General features: G+C 39.9%; 1 protein-coding gene across 1 annotated transcript in view; it reads right to left on the bottom strand.

The window, feature by feature from the left end:
- Positions 1–19,669, bottom strand: part of PTPRB (protein tyrosine phosphatase receptor type B) — a 111,717-nt gene that overhangs the window by 90,808 nt on the left and 1,240 nt on the right. Inside the window, exons 2-3 of the mRNA XM_032493764.1 lie at positions 19,068–19,463; positions 7,195–7,433 (exon numbers count right to left, since the gene is read on the bottom strand). Of these exons, the coding sequence (XP_032349655.1) occupies positions 7,195–7,433; positions 19,068–19,463 (635 nt within the window). The remainder of the gene's footprint in view (positions 1–7,194; positions 7,434–19,067; positions 19,464–19,669) is intronic.

The following is a 19,669-nucleotide window of genomic DNA, read 5'->3' as shown; positions in this document are numbered from 1 at the left end:
TCATCTGGCTCTTCCAACAGCCCTGTGCCTTAGGCAGGGTGGATGACGAAGTGAAAACAAGACGTCAGTGTTAACTGCTGACAGTATTGAATGCGCATCCTGCATCCTGTGTGGCCAATGTACTCAGCACTTTGCTTAATCAGATTTGAATCCTCGCAACTGTTTTATGAGGCAGCTAGAGTCCCTTCATTCTCCTTATTTTAGAGAGAAGGCAAGTATGACCTGACTAACTCGTAGGTTCCACCACTCGGGTTTAAACCAGGTTTCTCTGACACCAGAGCCTAGCATTTTACCATTTTATCCAACTACCTCCCCCGAAGGTCACATGGCTGAAGGCGGTCCAGACTGGACCTCTCTTGAGAGTCTACAACTCAAAGAATAAATGGAGGCTGGTCAGATTTTGAAGTTGTGGGAGCCCAGGATTGGGTTAACAAATTGTAACAGATCCCAGCCGCTTATCTCCTTAAAGAAGATGTGCTTAGTAACTGCCTTGAGGTTTTAGCAATGACCCAGGCCCCCGGCTACAAACGCTGGGTGTGCCTGCTGTTAGTCTTCTATTCCCAAAACGGCCTTGGGCTGGAATGGTAAAAAGCTGCAGGCTCAGAGGTGAGAAGGCTGGTTAGCCAATGAGGGCAAGATCCCCTGAGGGGGCAACCTAAGACAGGCACAGCCACCTGAGTCCAGGAAAATCTTGTCAAGCAGCTGATTCTCATACATTCTGCCCTGATAAACTGAAAGGCTCAACAAGATTATGATTCAGCAAAAAGGGTCTTCTGACCTTGAGCCAAACACCAACAATAAACAAAGCCTTGTACTCATTGTGATCCCACCCTGTCCTTCCCTAAATTCCTGCTTTGACTGTAGTCAATAAATATGAGAGATTTGAGAGGCTCTCGTGGAGTTGGCTCCCGACTCCCTCTCGCTCTCTTGACTTTTCCCCAGAGTCTTGAGTAATTCATTCCGTCTCGGTGGGACTTCTGCTGGCCAGAACCCACAACTGGTGACGAACCCACATGAAGCTAAACTCAAGTCCAAGGCTGGTCTTCCCTCCCTTTGGAGGCCAGGTCTCCACATCTAATCCTGCCCCCTCACTGCTCAGCTCCCCAACAGACTGACTTCCTGCTGCCTCCAGCCCTGCCTGCCTCTCCCTGCCCATAGGGAATGGCTAGTATATGCAGGGCCCGCTTCTGACACCTGCCTCTGGCCTGCTCTACAGCTGGGCTTGCGCAGAGGGACAGTCAGTCTCACAGAGATGACTGGCGGAGGGCGTGCACAGGGGCTGAAACCCAGCCAATGTTCTAGTACCGAGTCTTGGGCATTCACGGTGGAACTCTGTGCCCAGAAACTCCTTTTTCTAATTCACACAAAGACCCTAGAGTCTAATAGAAGTTCCATATCTCCCGAGGCTCCACTCACGCTCCCTGGGCCCCGTTTCTTCAAGAATGTATGCTCTGCAAAGTAACAGCAGGAGGCTGTAATTAGGTAGATTAATTTCTCCTGCTTGATGATTTTGCTTGTACGGCACTCCTCCCACCCCCTCTTTATGCATGCACGAAATTACCACCAGTGGTGGGAAACTAAAGCATTTAGAAGTCCATAGGGGAGAGATTGTGGGTCAGGGACCAGATTTATCTAGATCAGTGGTTTTTGAACTTAGAAATACATCCGTGTGACTTGGATGGCTTGTTAAAGCACAGACTGCTCAGTTTTACACCCAGAGTTTCCGATTCAGTGGGTCTAGAGTAGGACCCAAGTGGTTGCATTTCTAACAAGTTCTGGATCTGGAGAAACAGTTGGAGAAGCACTGAGGTTGATATTTCCTGACTCATACTATAGACAAGCTTCTTGTTCCCCCAGCTTTGTCCTCATACAGACACGCACAGCCACATCATACCATGATGGTGACAGTAAGAACAGCAGTAGCTAATATTAATTAAACATTATTTTCCAGGCACTTCTCTAGGCATAGGTACATGTCAATTCATTGAACTCATGTCCCGGATGAGAGAAAGGAAGTTTTGAAGCCAAGTGCTGGCCCAGGTTTACAACCTTCTAAACTGGCAGAGGAGGATGTCAGGAAAGAGAGGGAAAGGGCAAAGTCAGGGAAGATTGCTCCAAAAAGAGCCAGCTCAAGATAACTTTGCAGCAGCATTGATGAATGATGCTGAGTTCCGAACCTCGTCCTTCTTGGCACTGACCTTCTTTAATAGGAGCTCTGTGCAAGAGAATAAAGGTAACTAGATGTGCAGGGGGATGTGTGCGTGTGTCCGTGTGTGAGTGTGTACGCTCCTCCTTGCTCTGCTGCTCTCTAAGTCATTTGACCTTGGGCAAGTCCTTGACCTCTTGAAGTTTAAGCTGGGCATCTGCACCATCAGCAGCAGCATCATTTAACAAACACTATGGTAGGTTGTGTAATGACCACAGATTCCTCCCACCCTTTGCAATGTGACTTTGCGGCTCTTCCCATCAAGAAAAGGGCTCTATGTCTCCACCCCCTGAATCTGGCCTGGCTTGTGTATCTGTTGACCAAAGGATGTGGCAGCAATAATGTGTGACTACAGAGCCTAGGCTTGTCGTTTCCAACTTTCCTCTCTTGCAAAGCTTCCCCAAACCATCACATAAAGAAGCTGGTGTAGTCTGCTGGAGGATGAGAGGCTGTGTAGAGGGGAACCAAGCCTGCAGCCGGCATCGACTGCCAGCCCTGCAAGAGAGGCTAGTGTGAATTTCCTAGCTCAGCTGACCCTCCATGCTGAGTACAAGAGCAAGAGTGAGCCCAGGGGAAACCAGCAGAGGAACGACCAATGCGACCAACAGAATCACGAGAAATAGTAAGCTGTCATTGTTCGAGACTACTGAGTTTTGTTACGTGGTGATGGAAAACAGATACAAGTACCCACCTCCCAGGGTGTAGGAAAGTGCTTAGCATAGGTGCTGACACACAGATCTTAGCTACTATTTTTGTCCCCTAGATTCTCTTCTTGGCAGATAGCGTAAAGCATCTCTTCATGTTCCCTTCCTCAAAACTCAAAGGGACTCTTGATGGAAAAGAAGGCACAAATACATTGCACTTTCTCGTTCCATTCCCAGTCCCATGTTCCAGTCCCAGCTCATCCCTGGTTTGTGGATCTAGAACAGTGCGGTCACTCCATCAATGTGAATTAGTGGTCATGGCACTGCATTTCCAAGCATGAAACCTTAGTATTTCAGTTCTTCTCCTTCTCTAGATTTCAATTTCAGGTCAAGTGTACTCAGTTCTACCTAGTGCCCCCATATGTGTGGAAACAAAAGGAATGACAGATAATCTAACAGTGTCACTAATTAAAATAACAAGTAGGAACTAGTGGCCATTTCCAGGTGAAGACTGCATTTGAAAACATGTGTTTGAGATGATCATCCGCGTACATTCAATTCACGCATGTGTGAGTATTACTACAGGGCTCTCAGACGAAGTCTTTTATTCATTCTTAACAGACTGCTGATCCTAATTTATAAAATAATTTTGACGACCTTGTGCTCTCTGTGTGATTCTGTAACACCGTCTTTAGTCTTTATTTTCACATCCCCACAATGTCTGGCAAATAGTAGGTGCTCGATAAATGAACATGGAATGCATGCTTGGATTGACATGATAAAATTGCCAAGTTTCTCTAAAATGTTAATTTTAGGTGAAAGCTGACATCACTTTCTAACTTTCCATCCTGTTTCATCTCAGGTCTTCCACCTCCTACTCCCCCCCACCCCCCAGCTCTTGCTAGGTTAACTCCTATACCCCGTGAAGCTCAGTTTAGATATTCCTTCCACCGGAAGTCATTCCCTGAAACCTCCAAGCCAGTCAGGAACCTCTCTTTTGTATTCCACCCAAGCCTGTGTAATCTGCATCTTCCTTAACCCCTCATCAGATGGTGAGCTCCTTCAGGGTGACAGTTTGTCGTTCACCTTTGTGTCCCAGTAAAATAATAGCAATAAGAGCCATTATTTTTGGGATGCTTACTAAGGAGCCAGTACTGTGGTGAGCATTTTACAGGCATTGTCTCTCCCAGTCCTCATAACAGCCCTAAGAGGTGGAAGGATCATTGTTATAGATGAGGAAACTGAGGCCTGGTCATTAGCTAGTAAGAGGCAGACACTAGTTAGGTCCTCAGGAAGTACCCAGAAATATCTGTCTTGTGCCTGAACATTTTCCAGTCACTGAACAGTCGGCATTGCCGCCTTCCCTTTGTTTCTTTTACATTTGGGGCGGGGAGGGGTAGTTGAAGGGTGATTAAGAAGCGAAATGGAGAAATTAGAAAGGAGAAAAAGGCACTGGATAATTAGCCCCTGAGTGAAACTGTATGTATTAGGCAACAGAAACATAGTGAACGCTAGATACACACAAACTTCAAAACACTCAGGCAACATAAAAAGCATGATAACTCAACATGACTGTCACAGCTTGGCAGTAGATGGACGTGTAATTTGCTACTCAAGTGGTTAACAATTCCAGCCACTTGTATGCTACTTAAATTAACTCAATTCCCCAGCACTCCATCCCATTCTCCCCATTCCATTCCACTCCACTCTGCTTCACTCTACTCCATTCCACTCCATTCTATTCCATTCCATTCCATTCCACTCTATTCCACTCCAGCCCATTCCATTCCATTCCACTCCACTCTTCTTCACTCTACTCCATTCCATTCCACTCCATTTCACTCCTTTCCATTCTGCTGCCTCTCACTCTCCACCTCCACTGCATTTTGCTCCACTCCACTCTTCACCTTTCTTTTCCTTTCCTTTCTACACAACTTCAGTAAGTATTCAGCATTACGTTCAGGTGCTGGAGCAACAAAACTGAATAAATACAGTGCCTACCCTCCAAAAGCTCACTTTCAGACTTTTCCTGTTATCGCTGGATAACAGACCACTCCAACTCATGGCCCATCGACACCGAGTCAATCCAAAATCCTCAGAAACCAGGTGCTAGCTGATAAAATTAACTGGCACACAAAGATTTTCTTTTCACACAATTTCAAGCGATTACATTGAACAATTTTCTTCCTCTCTCATACCCTTCTAGGTGTTGAGGTAAAAGTACGTTTCAAAATTATACTTGGTGGAGAGGGATTTTTATCTCCCAAGTGACTCATTTTTATTTTTCAAAGTATTTAACTATAAGTGTTTATAACCGATTGTCATAAAGTAACTGCTCCTGCAAAACCAGCTGATAATCTTGGCAGGGTTGCCTCTCCTAAGGCATGAAAGTCACGGAGAACTGCAGTTTTAGAAACTGCCTTTGGAAGGAGCATAGCTTTTATACACCCAGCTTCCCAGGACATAGTTAAGATTTCGCCTGAGCTTCGAGAGAAAAACATAACATGAGGTAGTTGTCTCCCTAGTAATTCTGGTGTTCCACCTGGGAGCTCATATAAACTTTAGAGGGGACTTCACTTTAGAAACAAACTAAAAATGAATAAACAAAAACCCTGCAGTGTGTTTGCCGTGATCCGAGCCTGCACACCCAGCTCTGGAGTGGGGATCATGTGAGCTCTGGAACACGGCGCTGTGTTGGCCCAAGGACTGGTGTGCTCCCACAAAGAGCTGGAGCTGTCTGTCCCTGACTCGGCCCCAAAGAGCCCGGCCACCCCCGGGAGTTCTCTGTGTGTTTGTTTCACAATGTTCAAACGTGGGCAAAAATGGGGAAATATTCTTTTTGCTAAGAGACAACTTTCTAGGGTTCAGGAAGATATGTTTTTACTGAAGCACTTATTCAGCATGTTTCTTACTTGACACAATTTTTTTTGTATATACTAAATACGTATGCATATATATTTAAACTCAGCTGTGAGACTATTCTCATGAGCTGACGTTAGAGTGGGGTTTTAGCTGAGGTACATTCAGCTCCACCAGGAAGCGTTCAACTTCAAGAGCAAGTGTGACCCTCTCACTGACCTGTGGCTGAAAGGGCTCAGGAGGTGGAGATTTAAGGAGAGCAGAGAACCTGTGCAAGACGGCCTCCTTGAGGAACAGCTCTCCTGTCCCATTTCCTAGCTTCCCTCTCCTCTTTTCAAGTCCACAGACCTGAAACCATAATGATCCAGCCAGGACAGGGGGGTACAGAGCCAGGTGGACACACTCCCTTTCCCTATTTCAAGACCAAACTGGGTGACGTGATGGGAGAGGAGAAGCTATTAAGTGAATTTAGAATTTGGGATATTTTCTGAAATGGCTACTTTTGCTAATGGGTTGAGAGTGAGTGTTGAGTTTTAAAGTGACATAAAGAGTGTCAAGAAAAGTCAGGAGGCCTTCCAAACGTCTGTTCAGAGGCATGGGGAGAACTAGGTTGCAGGGAAGATTTACAGTACTGGCTGTACGTATTTTGTCACCAATCATGAAATGTGTGTACACCAGCCGGGCGCCATATGCAGTATTGGTTTCTGCACAACACGAAAGAAACCAGAGCACTAAAGTGGCAGTTAAGTCACATGCCTGGCGTTGGCTTTTACTTGCTTTAAATTATTTGGGTTGCTTATTAGAAAACAGCTAAATACTGCCAAATGGAACCTTAGCTTTTAAATTTTGCTTTAATTACACTGTTACTGCCTAAAATGACAGTGTAAGACCCTGAGTGGAAAGCAAAATCCAAGAGATGAACCCCATAAATGGAAACGCTATGGGGACAGACTCTGTGGTCCTGTCATCGCTGCTTCTCAGCTATTTATCTGTCCTCGGGTAGACGCTGATGCAGGGATTGCTACGTGACTCAGCTTATCTTTGTTGACGTGCACAAATCAGTTACAGTGATTCCTAAATCTTCCACTGCTTTGTGACTCTTTCCCCTCCCTTATAAGCGTACACGATTGTGACACATATGCAGAGAGACCTGCAAGGGACTGATTTCAACGTCTCTTTCCTGGTTCTAGGTTACCGTAAGACTGTGAACCTTGACTTTGGTTCAGAAATGGGGCCAACCTACAGGAGTGCAGATATAACATGGCAGCCTAATGATCTTCACCTTACGAGGGTGCAGAAATTGTAATTCTATCGCAAAGATTTTCTCATTCCACGAAATGCATTCATGTACAATTAGTAGCTAAGACACAGAGTGCCCCATCGCCCACTTGAATAGCAACATATCCAGCAAAGCAAGTCTTTCCAGGCGATGGGCTTTCTGAGACCTTCACAAACCGCACTCCATACCCTCCCTTCTCAGCTTACCTCTTCAGTGGTGCTGGAGAAGGGCTGTGTAGTCCAAGGGTCCCAAGATGTAATTCCAGCCATCTGCAGACTGGGATCCTGCATCTGGCTGCTGTTTCCTGTAGTACTTCTGGTGAAGGCCTCTGTGATGTTCCTAATTAGGTGTCCTGGGCTATACGGAAGTGCATTAAAAGTGGTGGAGATTTGAGGAGGAGCTGTGTTTCTAGTGGTCCTTACTGAAACTTCCGCTCCCAGGCCAGCTGAAGTAAAGAAAGGACAATTGCTAAAATTACCCTCATGTGTGATGAATTCATCACATAAAAGCACTTTTACTTAGAGGAAGAATACCTCTTTAATAACAAGCAGTAGATAAGCTTCTGTTATATGAAAAAACAGACGATACTTTAAGTGTGATCATGCTCATTTGCCTTGTCCATTTCACCCATCTTTTATCCATACATCAGTTTCATAGGATGGAGGGAGAGTTGCAGAAACTGTGCAGTTAGAAAGAACCCAAGCTCTGTGTACAAGAAAGAATTAAATTTACTCTATGAACATTTTGGGGGGGGCGTCCTCTGAATTGGTGTTGGGGGTTCCATGAATCTCTAAAAACTCCATGCAAAGTTTTGAATATATGTGCATGTGTCCTTTTCCTCTCTAGGGGAATGTCATAGCTTTCATCAGCTTCTCAAAGGGGTTGTTAAATAAAATACCAGGTTGAGGATTACCACTGATGACTTGCCTTTGTCATGGAGATTGTCAATTCCTTGGGAAGTAATAACATGTCTTCAACCGTTACTAGTCCTAATGGTGTGAGTACCAAATCATGGGACTGTTGTATCTTCTGGAAGAACCCTGAATTGACTAATTTAAGAGCTGATGGGTTGAATGTGTAGCTTTGTTTACAAGGCTGAATTGTCCATAGTTCAAAAAATAAAATTGGCTTGTGAATTAGGTTCACCTAGCCATCATATTAAAAATGTGCTCTCCATCTCTTGGGGATCTTGCTAATATGCTGATGGTCTTTGGACCACACCTTGTGTAACAAGACCTACAGGATGATTGTACCATGTGAGGCACTGGGAAAGTCTGTACATGATTCGCCAAGGTGGTGTGTTACATGCTTCCACCAACTCCATAGTGCATCAGCCTTCTCTGGGATATAAAATCTTGCCCAATTAGATAACCGTAACTTCAAAAAGTTTTTGGTTTAAAGACTGGCAGAAGAAAGATTTTCTTTTTCACTATTCTTTTACTGATTCATTCAAACAACTATTTACTAAGCAACTACTATATGCTGACTGGTGGTCCTCTAAAAAGGCTGTTAATCATCCCATTTTCTCTTTTCTGATTTACCTTACTAATCCACCTTTTGAATCTCATTTATTTCCACTCTTAATTTCAACTGACATATTTCATATGGTAATGTATCTGAAGAAGCCGGGGAGAAGCACAAAAAAGAGGATTAAAATGGAAAAGATATTTTTAAAATTTAGCAAGGTGTAAATACCAGCAGTTCTCTTAAATGCTAATCAAATAATCACGATTATAAGCATATTTTCCTTAAGCTGTGGAGGGTTATGCAGAATACCTCTTATATAGGGCTGCCAGATTTAGTAAATAAAAATACAGTAGGCTCAGTTGAACTAGAATTTCAGATAAACAACCAATAATTCAGCATATTTAATATATCTCCAATATACAACATTCCAAAGATTACATTATATGTCATTTTGTATGTTAGGAATATTTTTATACAAAAAAATTGTCACTTATCTGAAATTCAAATACAACTGGGTGTTGTATATTTTATCTGGCAACTTTACCTGTACAGCCAATAGATCTAGGCTTTGATAAGTTTTTGGACATTCTCCCTCGTTTCTGATTGTTTTTACCTTTCTCAATCCTGAATTATTATCTCTGTCATTGTGCCTGGGCACTGTGAACATAGACCAGGAGATTTATTTATCCCTAGTGTATTTTCTACATGACCAACACAACTGTGCTATTGGTAATATGCCTTTCAACAAATTCCAAGGGGCAGTCCTGAATTAGGTTCTAGAATGTCCCTTTAAGTAGATATTTGTCTATTTTCAGAATGTAAAAAATTCTGTATATGGTATAGCATTTTGGTCATTTTGAGGTTTGGTCAGTGCCACCTCCTTGAGCTGATCACCGACTATGACAATTTTAGCTCTCAGACCCTCAAAAAAAAAGATGTAATGATGGGGTGAGGACAGAGACAAGCTTCCAAATACACAGTGTGTAATTATGTGTCTTAGCCTGTCAACCTGTGCCTACTCTTCTCCACTAAGGAGCAGTTGGTAAGTTCTCATCCTGAGAATTATTTTTTACTAGTCATCTTACAAAATTAAGTCAATGGACAAAACAGGACTCTCCCCAAATTAGACAAATGATCAAAACACTCTTGAAATTTCTTCTGCGAATAACACGGCTTATCATCATTACATATAAATTTGGAATATCTTATGGAAACAATTTTAGTCTTCTGTAATTGTCTTTAATTAACATTCTAAACGTATTTTTAAAACACTCCAAACCAAACAAGTCCCCTTTCCATTTTAGGCCACCACCTTTTTTCCAAAGAAAGAACCTACAGAATATCCAAGTCTGCTACCCCTTCATTTGATGTCTCTGCGTCTAACTTGAGCTATTTAAGAAACAGGAAGGAAGCTTTAGTCTTAACACTCAATTTCCACGTGTTGCGAATTTGAAAGCAGTGGCTTGCACCTTTTGGTAGGCATCACAGTCACATTTGGAGCTTGTTGAAATAGCTGTCTTCCTAGAAATTGTGTTTTAGTAGATCTGGCGTGGAATCCAGCACCTGTATTTCTACTAAGCTTCTCCGGTGACTCTGACACACGTCTAGGTATATACTTTGATCCAAACTGAGCCAGAGCTGAATTCTAATAATTTTTTATGTGGGTATTGAAGGCTTTTAAAGTAGATGGGTTGAAAGAAAATCCATTAAAGAAATATATAAGGCGATCCAAATAAGGTCATCTTTCCATTGCTTGAACTCTTTGTTGAAATGTGCCATGAAACTACAGTAAAAATAGTCGATCTTTGGATGTTTTGGGTTCTATAAATTCTTTTGATGTTCTTTAAAAAAGGTCCATACATTTTACAGTTCATGAAAGAGCAAGACATGTTTTGACAAATGCGAGGAAAGGTTCTTACACAATGGAACAATATATTGAAGCTATTTTTAAAAAGCTTTATTGTACCATTGCTACTACATTGTTTCCACACTACACACAATTCCTCTTAGAACACAATTCAAAATAAGATGCACCATCCTGGGTCCAATCTAAAAAGTTTTAGCACTTAGTTTATAAAAAATAAAGCTTAGCACTGACAGCTGCAGCTGTAAGACAATTTGCAATGACTGCATCCTATCAAGGCCATATTTCAAATACATTGAAGAAAGCAATTATGTATCTAAGTTTATCAATTCATCTATGATTGCCTCAGAAATAATCAATCATAGAAATGGAATTTTTGTATAATTATAATAAAGAAAATGCACAAATTGTTAGTTTCCCTCTTTTGAATGACACAAGTAACTTTCAAGCACATTGAAAGCAATTACTTGACTAGAATTCCTTTTGGAGATAGAAAAATCTGACTCTGCTGATACTTTCTATTCTATAGGAAGATGCCCAATGTAATGCGCCCTTTAAAAGTGGAAATAAAATCTGGAAAAGAGATAATAAGTGAAATAGAAGATACCTTAGAAAAATAATGACTTATGTGTATGTATGTGTGTGTGTGTGTGTAATATACGAAACAGCACCAAAGAAGGAGAATTTGCGATGGAAGACATAACAAATCAGAAGTCATAATCAGAGGCTACATTTTTTTTTTTACAGAACTTAAAAAAGGTGCAAGATTAGAAATCAAGTAAAATTAATAAATGGAAATTCATACCAAGACATAGCATAGTAAAGCATCAAAGTATAGCATAGTAAAAAAAATTAGATCAAAATAAAATGAAAGCCTGGCCAATCAAAGAAAACACTTTTTAGTAATCAAGTACTACTCAATGATGGTACTATGGGTTGCATTATGAAGATGTGCCTAGCTTATCCTAATGCCCCATGATTTCTTTTGGGAAGATACACACACACGCACGCACACACACACTGGGAGAAGGATGACATGGCTGGGTGGAAGGATGGGGGAAGAAGAATGGCTTATAAGTTCATGGCTACCAGGCTGTGGGAGAGACATGCTGAGCCAGAGCTGCTTAAACAGGCTCAGGGCAAGGGGAGGTGGGAAGTGGGTGGACAGCTTGGAGTGTCCAGGGCTGGCTAGTCCATTAGGCACAGTAGGAACACTGCCTAGGACCCATGATATTTTAAGGCCCAGAAAATGGTTGAATTTCTTTGAAAATAATTTTTAACAAAAGAACTTTCAGGGTGAAAGAAAATATTTAAACTTTTTTTTTCACACATTATGAAAAAATGAGAATGTTAGGACTTGTGAAAATCTATAAAATTATTATACTCTTTTTTTTCCCCAGTGGAGAAAGGAACACACAAAGACCTAAGAGCCCAGGACCCATGAAAGTCGTATGTGGCCCTGGGTGTGCCCTGTTAAGTTCACTGATGTGTCACAGGCTGAAAATGGTTGGGGGGCCCTGGCTGCTCTGCCAGATACTTTTCAATGATCATATGAAGTATAGATCAATAATCAATGATCATATACTTTTCAATGAACATATAAATAAATGGTTCATTCCAAGTCCCATGTAGTTATAATGATACAAGGAAAAAAATTCTAAAATGGCTGTGACAGCCAATTTGGTCAAAGTAGGGTCTGTAGACACAAAAGAAACTTTCTGTTTTGCTTTGTTTACTTCCGATCAAGCTCTCTGTATTTACAAGCGTCCCTACCAATCACTAAAGGAAATAGCTTCTATTAAAACCCTTTCTCCCAAGAGTATATATGTTTACCTTATCACAATGCTTATGCATTTTAGTCCCTCACCCACATGACTACAATTAAACACTTACTTTGACCAGCAGGTATGTCAAGCCAGCCAGCAGTATGATTGACTTCAGCAGCAAAATCTCTTTTCGTGATTTCACTAGCTCCGCCATACTAGGGACACTTGAAAATATGTCTGCAAAAACGTGCCTGTCCTCAGATAAATATGAGATCTGAATGAATGAATGAATCTGTAGTAGATGCTGCTGTCGAGTGGTTGGCTGACATACGCAACGTTACTCTTCATTCAGTATGAAACACCCTAGTGAAAGAAACAGTTTTAGACAATCATGCAGCTGTTTATACTCATAGGGAGAGTTCGCATTCCTTGGAAAAGGTATCCAAACCATAGACTGAATTTTGTACTCTTCATCTGGAAGTCCTAGAATTATGCGAGCATGGTCTACCTGCCAATAGATTTGTGCTGGTGTTGTGGAAACCCATTTCAAGTTTAGGATGTTTTTATTTCCCTCTCTTAGGGGTTATTTGCTTAGATATGCTTGCACATCGGTAGTGTCCTTTGAGTAAATTTCTCTGTTTCCCATGTAGAAAGGAGGAGGGCAATGAATGAGTTATTTTCCATATCATGTAAGTCCATAAAACTTCAATAACTTAGCCACTGACTGTAACCTTTGTTGTCTGCTTGTGGGGCCAAGACTATTTCCTGTTGGAATAGATGCAACTGTCACTTTTGATGGCTTGGTGGGTTTAAAAATTATACTTGATTTGGGAAGAAGAGAAAAGCAACAGTCATGATTTCAATAGTGGCATCGAGTTGACCTTAGCTTTCCTTTATTGTTCCTCCAAATTCTGATATTCAACACCTTCTAGAAGTTGAAACATTTACTGATTTAGATATAAATTGTTGACCATTGGGACCAAGATCAGCTTGAAAGGAGGTAAAGATTCCTAACTTATGATCCCTGTTCTTATTAGGCTTATAATATAGTAATTTATTTTTCTAATTATTTTTTTTCTTCTGCCATCTCCTATATATACAAAAGACTTGATCATGGGGAAATGATTTTTTCAATTGAATTTCAAGTGAACTTTCCTAGAAATGAACAAGTGTCCCCCAAATTGTAGGCTGACATAATTTCCCCTTTAGCTTATAAGGTTTTTGCTATGAGGGAAGCCCTTTACTTAGGGGTGTTATGTTCCAAGTGTTTGTAAATTAGAGATTTGGACTTCAGAACGCCTTTTTACTCCTAAAGTTAATAAATAGCCTTAAAAAAAGTGAACTATGTGATGATATAAAACTGCAATACTGTTGAATAAAATAAACTTTGACTTTTCCTTATTCTTAATTGCGTTGTTGACATCTGCCTTGTATAAATTTGCAGAATGAGATTGAAAAATTATACACGAGATTTCTAAAAATTATACTCTTAATACAGTGACTCCAAGGATGTAGCTATACAATGTAACATGAAATATATGGAGGAAAATTTAGAAAATCCGTCAGTCACTTGTTTTATGGACACATTGCTAGAGGTAAGATGGTTTCCAGATACCTGGATATCTGGCACCTGAGTGACAAACAGATATATGCAGAGAGTGAAGGTTTTCAATTTTTAGCCAGATATGTTGGCATTACTACTGCAAATAATATCTACAAGACTCTAATTTTTAAAAAAATTATCTTAAAAGGTGGACTAAAAAAAAAAAGAGTCTAGCTACCAGCTACATGTTGGCTTTTTTGGGTCCAAAATGAAGGCATGTAGAATACTCTTTAAGGGTAAACTTGAAATTCAGAGGGAATGGTAAAAATCTCCATCCATTTTCTCCTTAATTTGGTAATCTACTACGTACTGAGGATCCTGGTCCTACACAACCTAAATACTCCATTTAATTAGATTCCCATTAAATTCTATTCTATTTGCCCTACTAAATGGTTGTTTGAAGGGATTTTAAAGAAGTATAAACTATATGAAAATTTTAAAAGACAGGTTAATTTTTCATCCTCTAGTAAAAATCACTGCAGTAGCTGTGTTTATTTGAGGAAATCTGACTCTAGTACAGGTCCGTCTCCCAAAAACCTTTGCATTAACTTTTGAATTGAATTTTAACCCACTTTGGGAGTCTATTCAATTCACCCTGTTAAAGAGGGACTCTTGAGTTAAGGCGAGGAAGAAGAAGGAAAAAGGTGTTTTAGTGAGAATGTAGCACAGCTAAATTATGACAAAATCCAGTGGGCACTTTTAAAAATATGCAATTTAAAAATCATCTTTCATATTAAAAAAAACTGCTGCTTAATGTGACACACTGGCAAGAATGTATATTGGAGAAAGGGGTATTTTTTTCTGCTTATACTCTACTATAATTATTTACTTATCTGGCCTCCCTATTACCCTAAGGAGCAAGACATAATTAGTGATTCTTAACTTTGGCTGCACATTAGAATCACCTTGGAAGCATTTTAAAAATATGATGCCTGAGCTAGCCGGCCTAGAGGATGAAGCCTGAATATTAATATTATTTCAAAGGTCCTACTGGACAAAATGAAAAGACAACCTAGGGATTGGGAGAAAATATTTGCAAATGATGCTACTGATGAGGGATTAATTTCCAAAGTATACAAACAGCTCATACAGTTTAATATTAAAAAAAAGCCCAATCAAAAACTGGGCAGAAGACCTAAGCAGACATTTCTCCAAAGAAGACATTCAGATTGCCAATAGACACGTGAAAAGATGCTCAATATGGCTAATTACTAGAGAAATGCAAATCAAAACTACAATGAGGTATCACCTCACACCAGTCAGAATGGCCGTCATCAAAAAAAGTCTACAAATATAAATGCTGAAGAGAGTATAGAGAAAAGGTAACCCTCCTACATGGTTGGTAGGAATGTAAATTGGTGCAGCCTCTGTGGAGAATAGTATGGAGGTTCCTTAAAAAACTAAAAATAGAGTTACCATATAATCCTGCAATCCCACTCCTGGGCACATATCCAGAGAAAACTCTAATTTGACACATGCCCCCAAAGCTCATAGCAACACTATTTACAATATCCAAGACATGGAAGCAACCTAAATGTTCATTGACAGATGAAAGGATAAAGAAGATGTGGTGTATATATATATATATACACACACCCATACACACAATGGAATATTACTCAGCCATAAAAACAAATGAAATAATGCCATGTGCAGCAACATAGATGGACCTAGAGATTATCATATTAAGTGAAGTAAGTCAGAGAAAGACAAATATCATATGATATCACTTATATGTGAAATTAAAAAAAATACAGGTGAACTTATTTACAAAACAGAAACAGACTCACAGACATAGAAAACAAACTTATGGTTACCAAAGGGGAAAGCAAGAGGAGGGGAGAAGGATAAATTAAGAGTTTGGGGTTAACATATATACATTACCATATATAAAATAGTTAAACAACAAGGATGTATTGTACAGCACAGGGAACTATATTGAATATCTTGTAATAACATAATGGAAAAAATCTAAAAAAGAATGCACACACACACACACGCATGCACACACACACACCACACACACACATACATATATATACATGAATCACCTTGCGGTACACCTGAAACTAACACAACATTATAAATTAACTATACTTCAATTTTAAAAAATGGTTAAAAAAGGTCCCATTTGTATTCTGATGTGAAGCTTGGGTTGAGAATCACTGGTGTGGGTTACTTCCATTACTACAGCACAAACTCTGGCACATAGTGGTTAGTAGAGAAATATTACTTAGATACTTGAATAGCATCGTGAATGTTTCCTCTATGAAACAAATACAAAATACATAGTCCAGATTTTGACCTTCACAGTATGCTTTTACTGAAGAATTTAATTAAAAAAAAATCCCATCCTATGGATGCATAACATGCATATTTGCACTGCTTAAGAGTAAAGTATTTAAAATGCTGGAAAGTGTGTGGAGAAAAGGGACCCCTTCTACACTGTTGGTGGGAATTCAGTTTGGCGCAGCCATTGTGGAAAACAGTATGGAGAGTCCTTAAAAGACTGAAAATAGACTTACCATACGATCCAGCAATCCCACTCTTGGGCATATATTAAGAGGGGAACCTTAATTCAGAAAGACACCTGCACCCCAATGTTCACAGCAGCACTATATACAATAGCCAAGACATGGAAACAACCTAAATGTCCATCGACAGATGACTGGATAAAGAAGTATACTTATACAATGGAATACTACTCAGCCATAAAGAATGATAAAATAATGCCATTTGCAGCAACATGGATGGCCCTGGAGAATGTCATTCTAAGTGAAGTAAATTAGAAAGAGAAAGACAAATATCATATGATGTCACTTATATGGAATCTAAAAAAAGACAAATGAGCTTGTTTACAGGGCAGAAACAGACTCACAGACATAGAAAGCAAACTTGTGGTTACCAAGGAGGCAGGGGGTGGGAAGGTTTGGACTGGGAGATTGAGATTTGCAGATACTGACTAATATATATAAAATAGATAAACAAGTTTATACTGTATAGCATAGGGAACTATATTCAATATCTTGCAGTAGCTTATGGTGAAAAGGAATATGAAAATGAATATATGTATATTCATGCGTGACTGAAGCATTGTGCTGTACACCAGACATTGACACAACATTGTAAACTGACTACACCTCAATTTAAAAACTATTTAATTATCCACCCTTTAAAAAGGGCATTTGGCATCCATCTTTTTGAGGGGGGGGTGGTAATTAGGTTTATTTATTTATTTAATGGAGGTACTGGGGCTTGAACCCAGGACCTCGTGCATGCTATAGCTTCCACTGAGCTATATACCCTCCTCCTTGAAAGGGCATTTGGAATGATTCATTGCAAACATCTGCATGCAATTTAATTTCTCACAATTGATTCTCTAGAAAGTCAGAGAGCTTTCATGTACCAATATCACTCTGTATGGATGGAGAAGAAAAATACATCTGTTAACTTATAATTGTAAGTTATAAAGCAAATGTATGTGTTGTACCTGTGCATACTGAAATATAAAAACTTTTTTGTACCAAAGTCATACAAATGTTAACCTTGCTTTTTCTAGAAGTCCATCCCCCTCCAGCCCCACGTTGTTTCAGACATGTTTTGGATATGGCTTGTTCTAGTGGTTAATTGTAAATGGTCTGTTGTATCTACTTTACTTTCAAAGTGAAGTCCCTCATTAGACATGTTTTGTATGGAGGTCAAAGGAGATAGTTTTTTCATGAATTATCTTTTATCTTGAATAATCCATATCTACTGAATCCACACGTACTTTGTAAAAGTTCCACTTTTCAAATATTCTGCTAAATAAGGTTTGATTGGGAGTTGGGAGGAAACTCATTTCTTGTATATAGTATTTACAACGTTTCTTTGTTGTTTAGGACAGGCCTAGCTAGATGAACCACTGGAAGGGGATTGTACGAATCGGGTGCTGTATGCTGTATACTCTCAGATAAAGTTGAATTTTCTAATTGACCTATACTTTCATCTTATTCTTGTATTGGAGGTTTTATAAGAACAGGGACTATAACAACCTTCATTGAAGAAGAGCCCACTGCATTCACTGGCATCTAATTAGATGCTTCTTTCTTTAACAAAATGAATGAGTGACAGACAACTGTCCAAAGACCAGAGAGGTGGAAAGACTCATATAAACCTCAAAACTCAACATCCAATAAAAAAATTAAAGATACAGTGGATGCTGATCCTTAAGTGAGGGTACGGATCAAAATTATTTGGGGAGATTTTTTTTTAAAAAACATCAAGAATTATGCCCAAATCTAAATTTCTTGGAATCAAATCTTGGAGACAACAGTAGAGGGAAAAACTGATGGCAGTGATTCACTCTGCTCCTCCCCCAGGTGATTTTGATGTTGCCAGTTGGGCGAAAGTCTGTGGTTACGTATTTGGGAAACACTGTATAATGGAAAGTGTCCTGGACCAGAAGTCAAGAAACCTGGTTTCTAATCATATCTCTGCCACCTAGTTATTTGGGATAATTCACTGAACCCTGGCAAATTTTAATCTTAATGAAGCACTTCATTTCTAGATAATTGCTCCAGTGATTTGTAAGGTCTGTTTGTACCTAGGAGGTAATAATGGTGTTAGTTTCATCGTTCATGATTTCCTAAAGCAAACCTCTAACAGAGGAGTAAATAAATAATAAGATGATCAAGTAAAATAGAATATTAAGCTATATCCACAAATAAAGATTCCTAGTGCAAGTCTGAGCTGTGCATTGCACCAGGAATTTGTGCATGCACATACAGGTTTTTACATGTGTCCAGCGTCTAGGTTATATCCATCAATGGTCAACAAATTAGAAAACTCTGTGGCTGCACATTGGTTTTTACCATTTCAAAAGTATGTTACCTCCAAAAGATGTTGACCCCTACACTTAGCACAAGAGATTTGCAAAAACACAATTTATTATCTTCCCAGTCTTATCAAGCACCATTTTGTATTCTAATAGTTCCTCATAACCAAAGAACAGAGGTGTCTACATCAGCAAAATGATGAATTTCCTGATCATTTGCTTTCGTTATTACATATGTATGCAATGTATATTCCTACATCTAACGGTACTTAACCAAAGTGCTTAGTGTCTGGCACAAAAGAGAAACTCAAGAACTATGTGTTGAATTCACAAAAGAAGCAGGAAAAAGGGGGAAAGAGGAATGAGAGATAGAAAAGTTTGACTGATTTTAATGAGGATAATGAAGTTTTCTGAGTCGGTGGGCATCACACAATCCATTTCCATTAGCTTATGAATCTTCTATAGGAATTTTGTTGGGGTGTGTAGACTTCCCTTTGAATGTGATAAAAAAAACAAGACATTGAGCAGAAGAACTTTCTGAATCGATTCTGAAAGGAAGAGCTCACCTTTTTTCAAGCAGAGGCTTTCATTGACTGGTTTTCCCTCCTTGTTGACATCCATTTTCATCCAGCTGTGGAGGTACTTCCTGCCCTTCTTGACCACTACCTTGAAGCCTTGTTTCTTGAGAAAGAGAGAGGCATTTTCCACTTCCAGGAACCCTTCCTTCTCATGGCAAGTCCATCGAGGTGCCTGAGAGCAGTGGGCAAAGATGACTGATTGGAAAGGGCCACCAGAGGAATTGGAGATGGCCAGGCACAGCGCAGATTTAACATGAAGGAGCTTTCCATCCTCCGTCCACATCCACTGCTGGTTCTGGCTGGTCCCATCGCACAAGCCCAGGACCACTATCTTATTTGTGAAAAGGCACTGTTGTTTCTGGACATGGACAATCTGAAAGCCCTCTGGAAGATGAGAAGCTCATTAGGTACCATGTAACAAATCATATGGCCCATCTGAAACAAAACAACCCACCCACAAATCCGCCAAGCCAAAACACAAGGTTTACTTCTCCTTTGCAATGGCTCTCATCTCAAGTGAATAGTCCCAGATTCAACACATACCATTTACAATTTCAAATGTGACAATGTAAAAATATTAAGATGGCGCA

The sequence above is a fragment of the Camelus ferus genome, chromosome 12 (genome assembly GCF_009834535.1).
Source record: "Camelus ferus isolate YT-003-E chromosome 12, BCGSAC_Cfer_1.0, whole genome shotgun sequence".
Taxonomy (NCBI): Eukaryota; Metazoa; Chordata; class Mammalia; order Artiodactyla; family Camelidae; genus Camelus; species Camelus ferus.
Note: the sequence above shows the minus strand (reverse complement) of the source record. Positions and strands in the feature narration are given on the sequence as shown.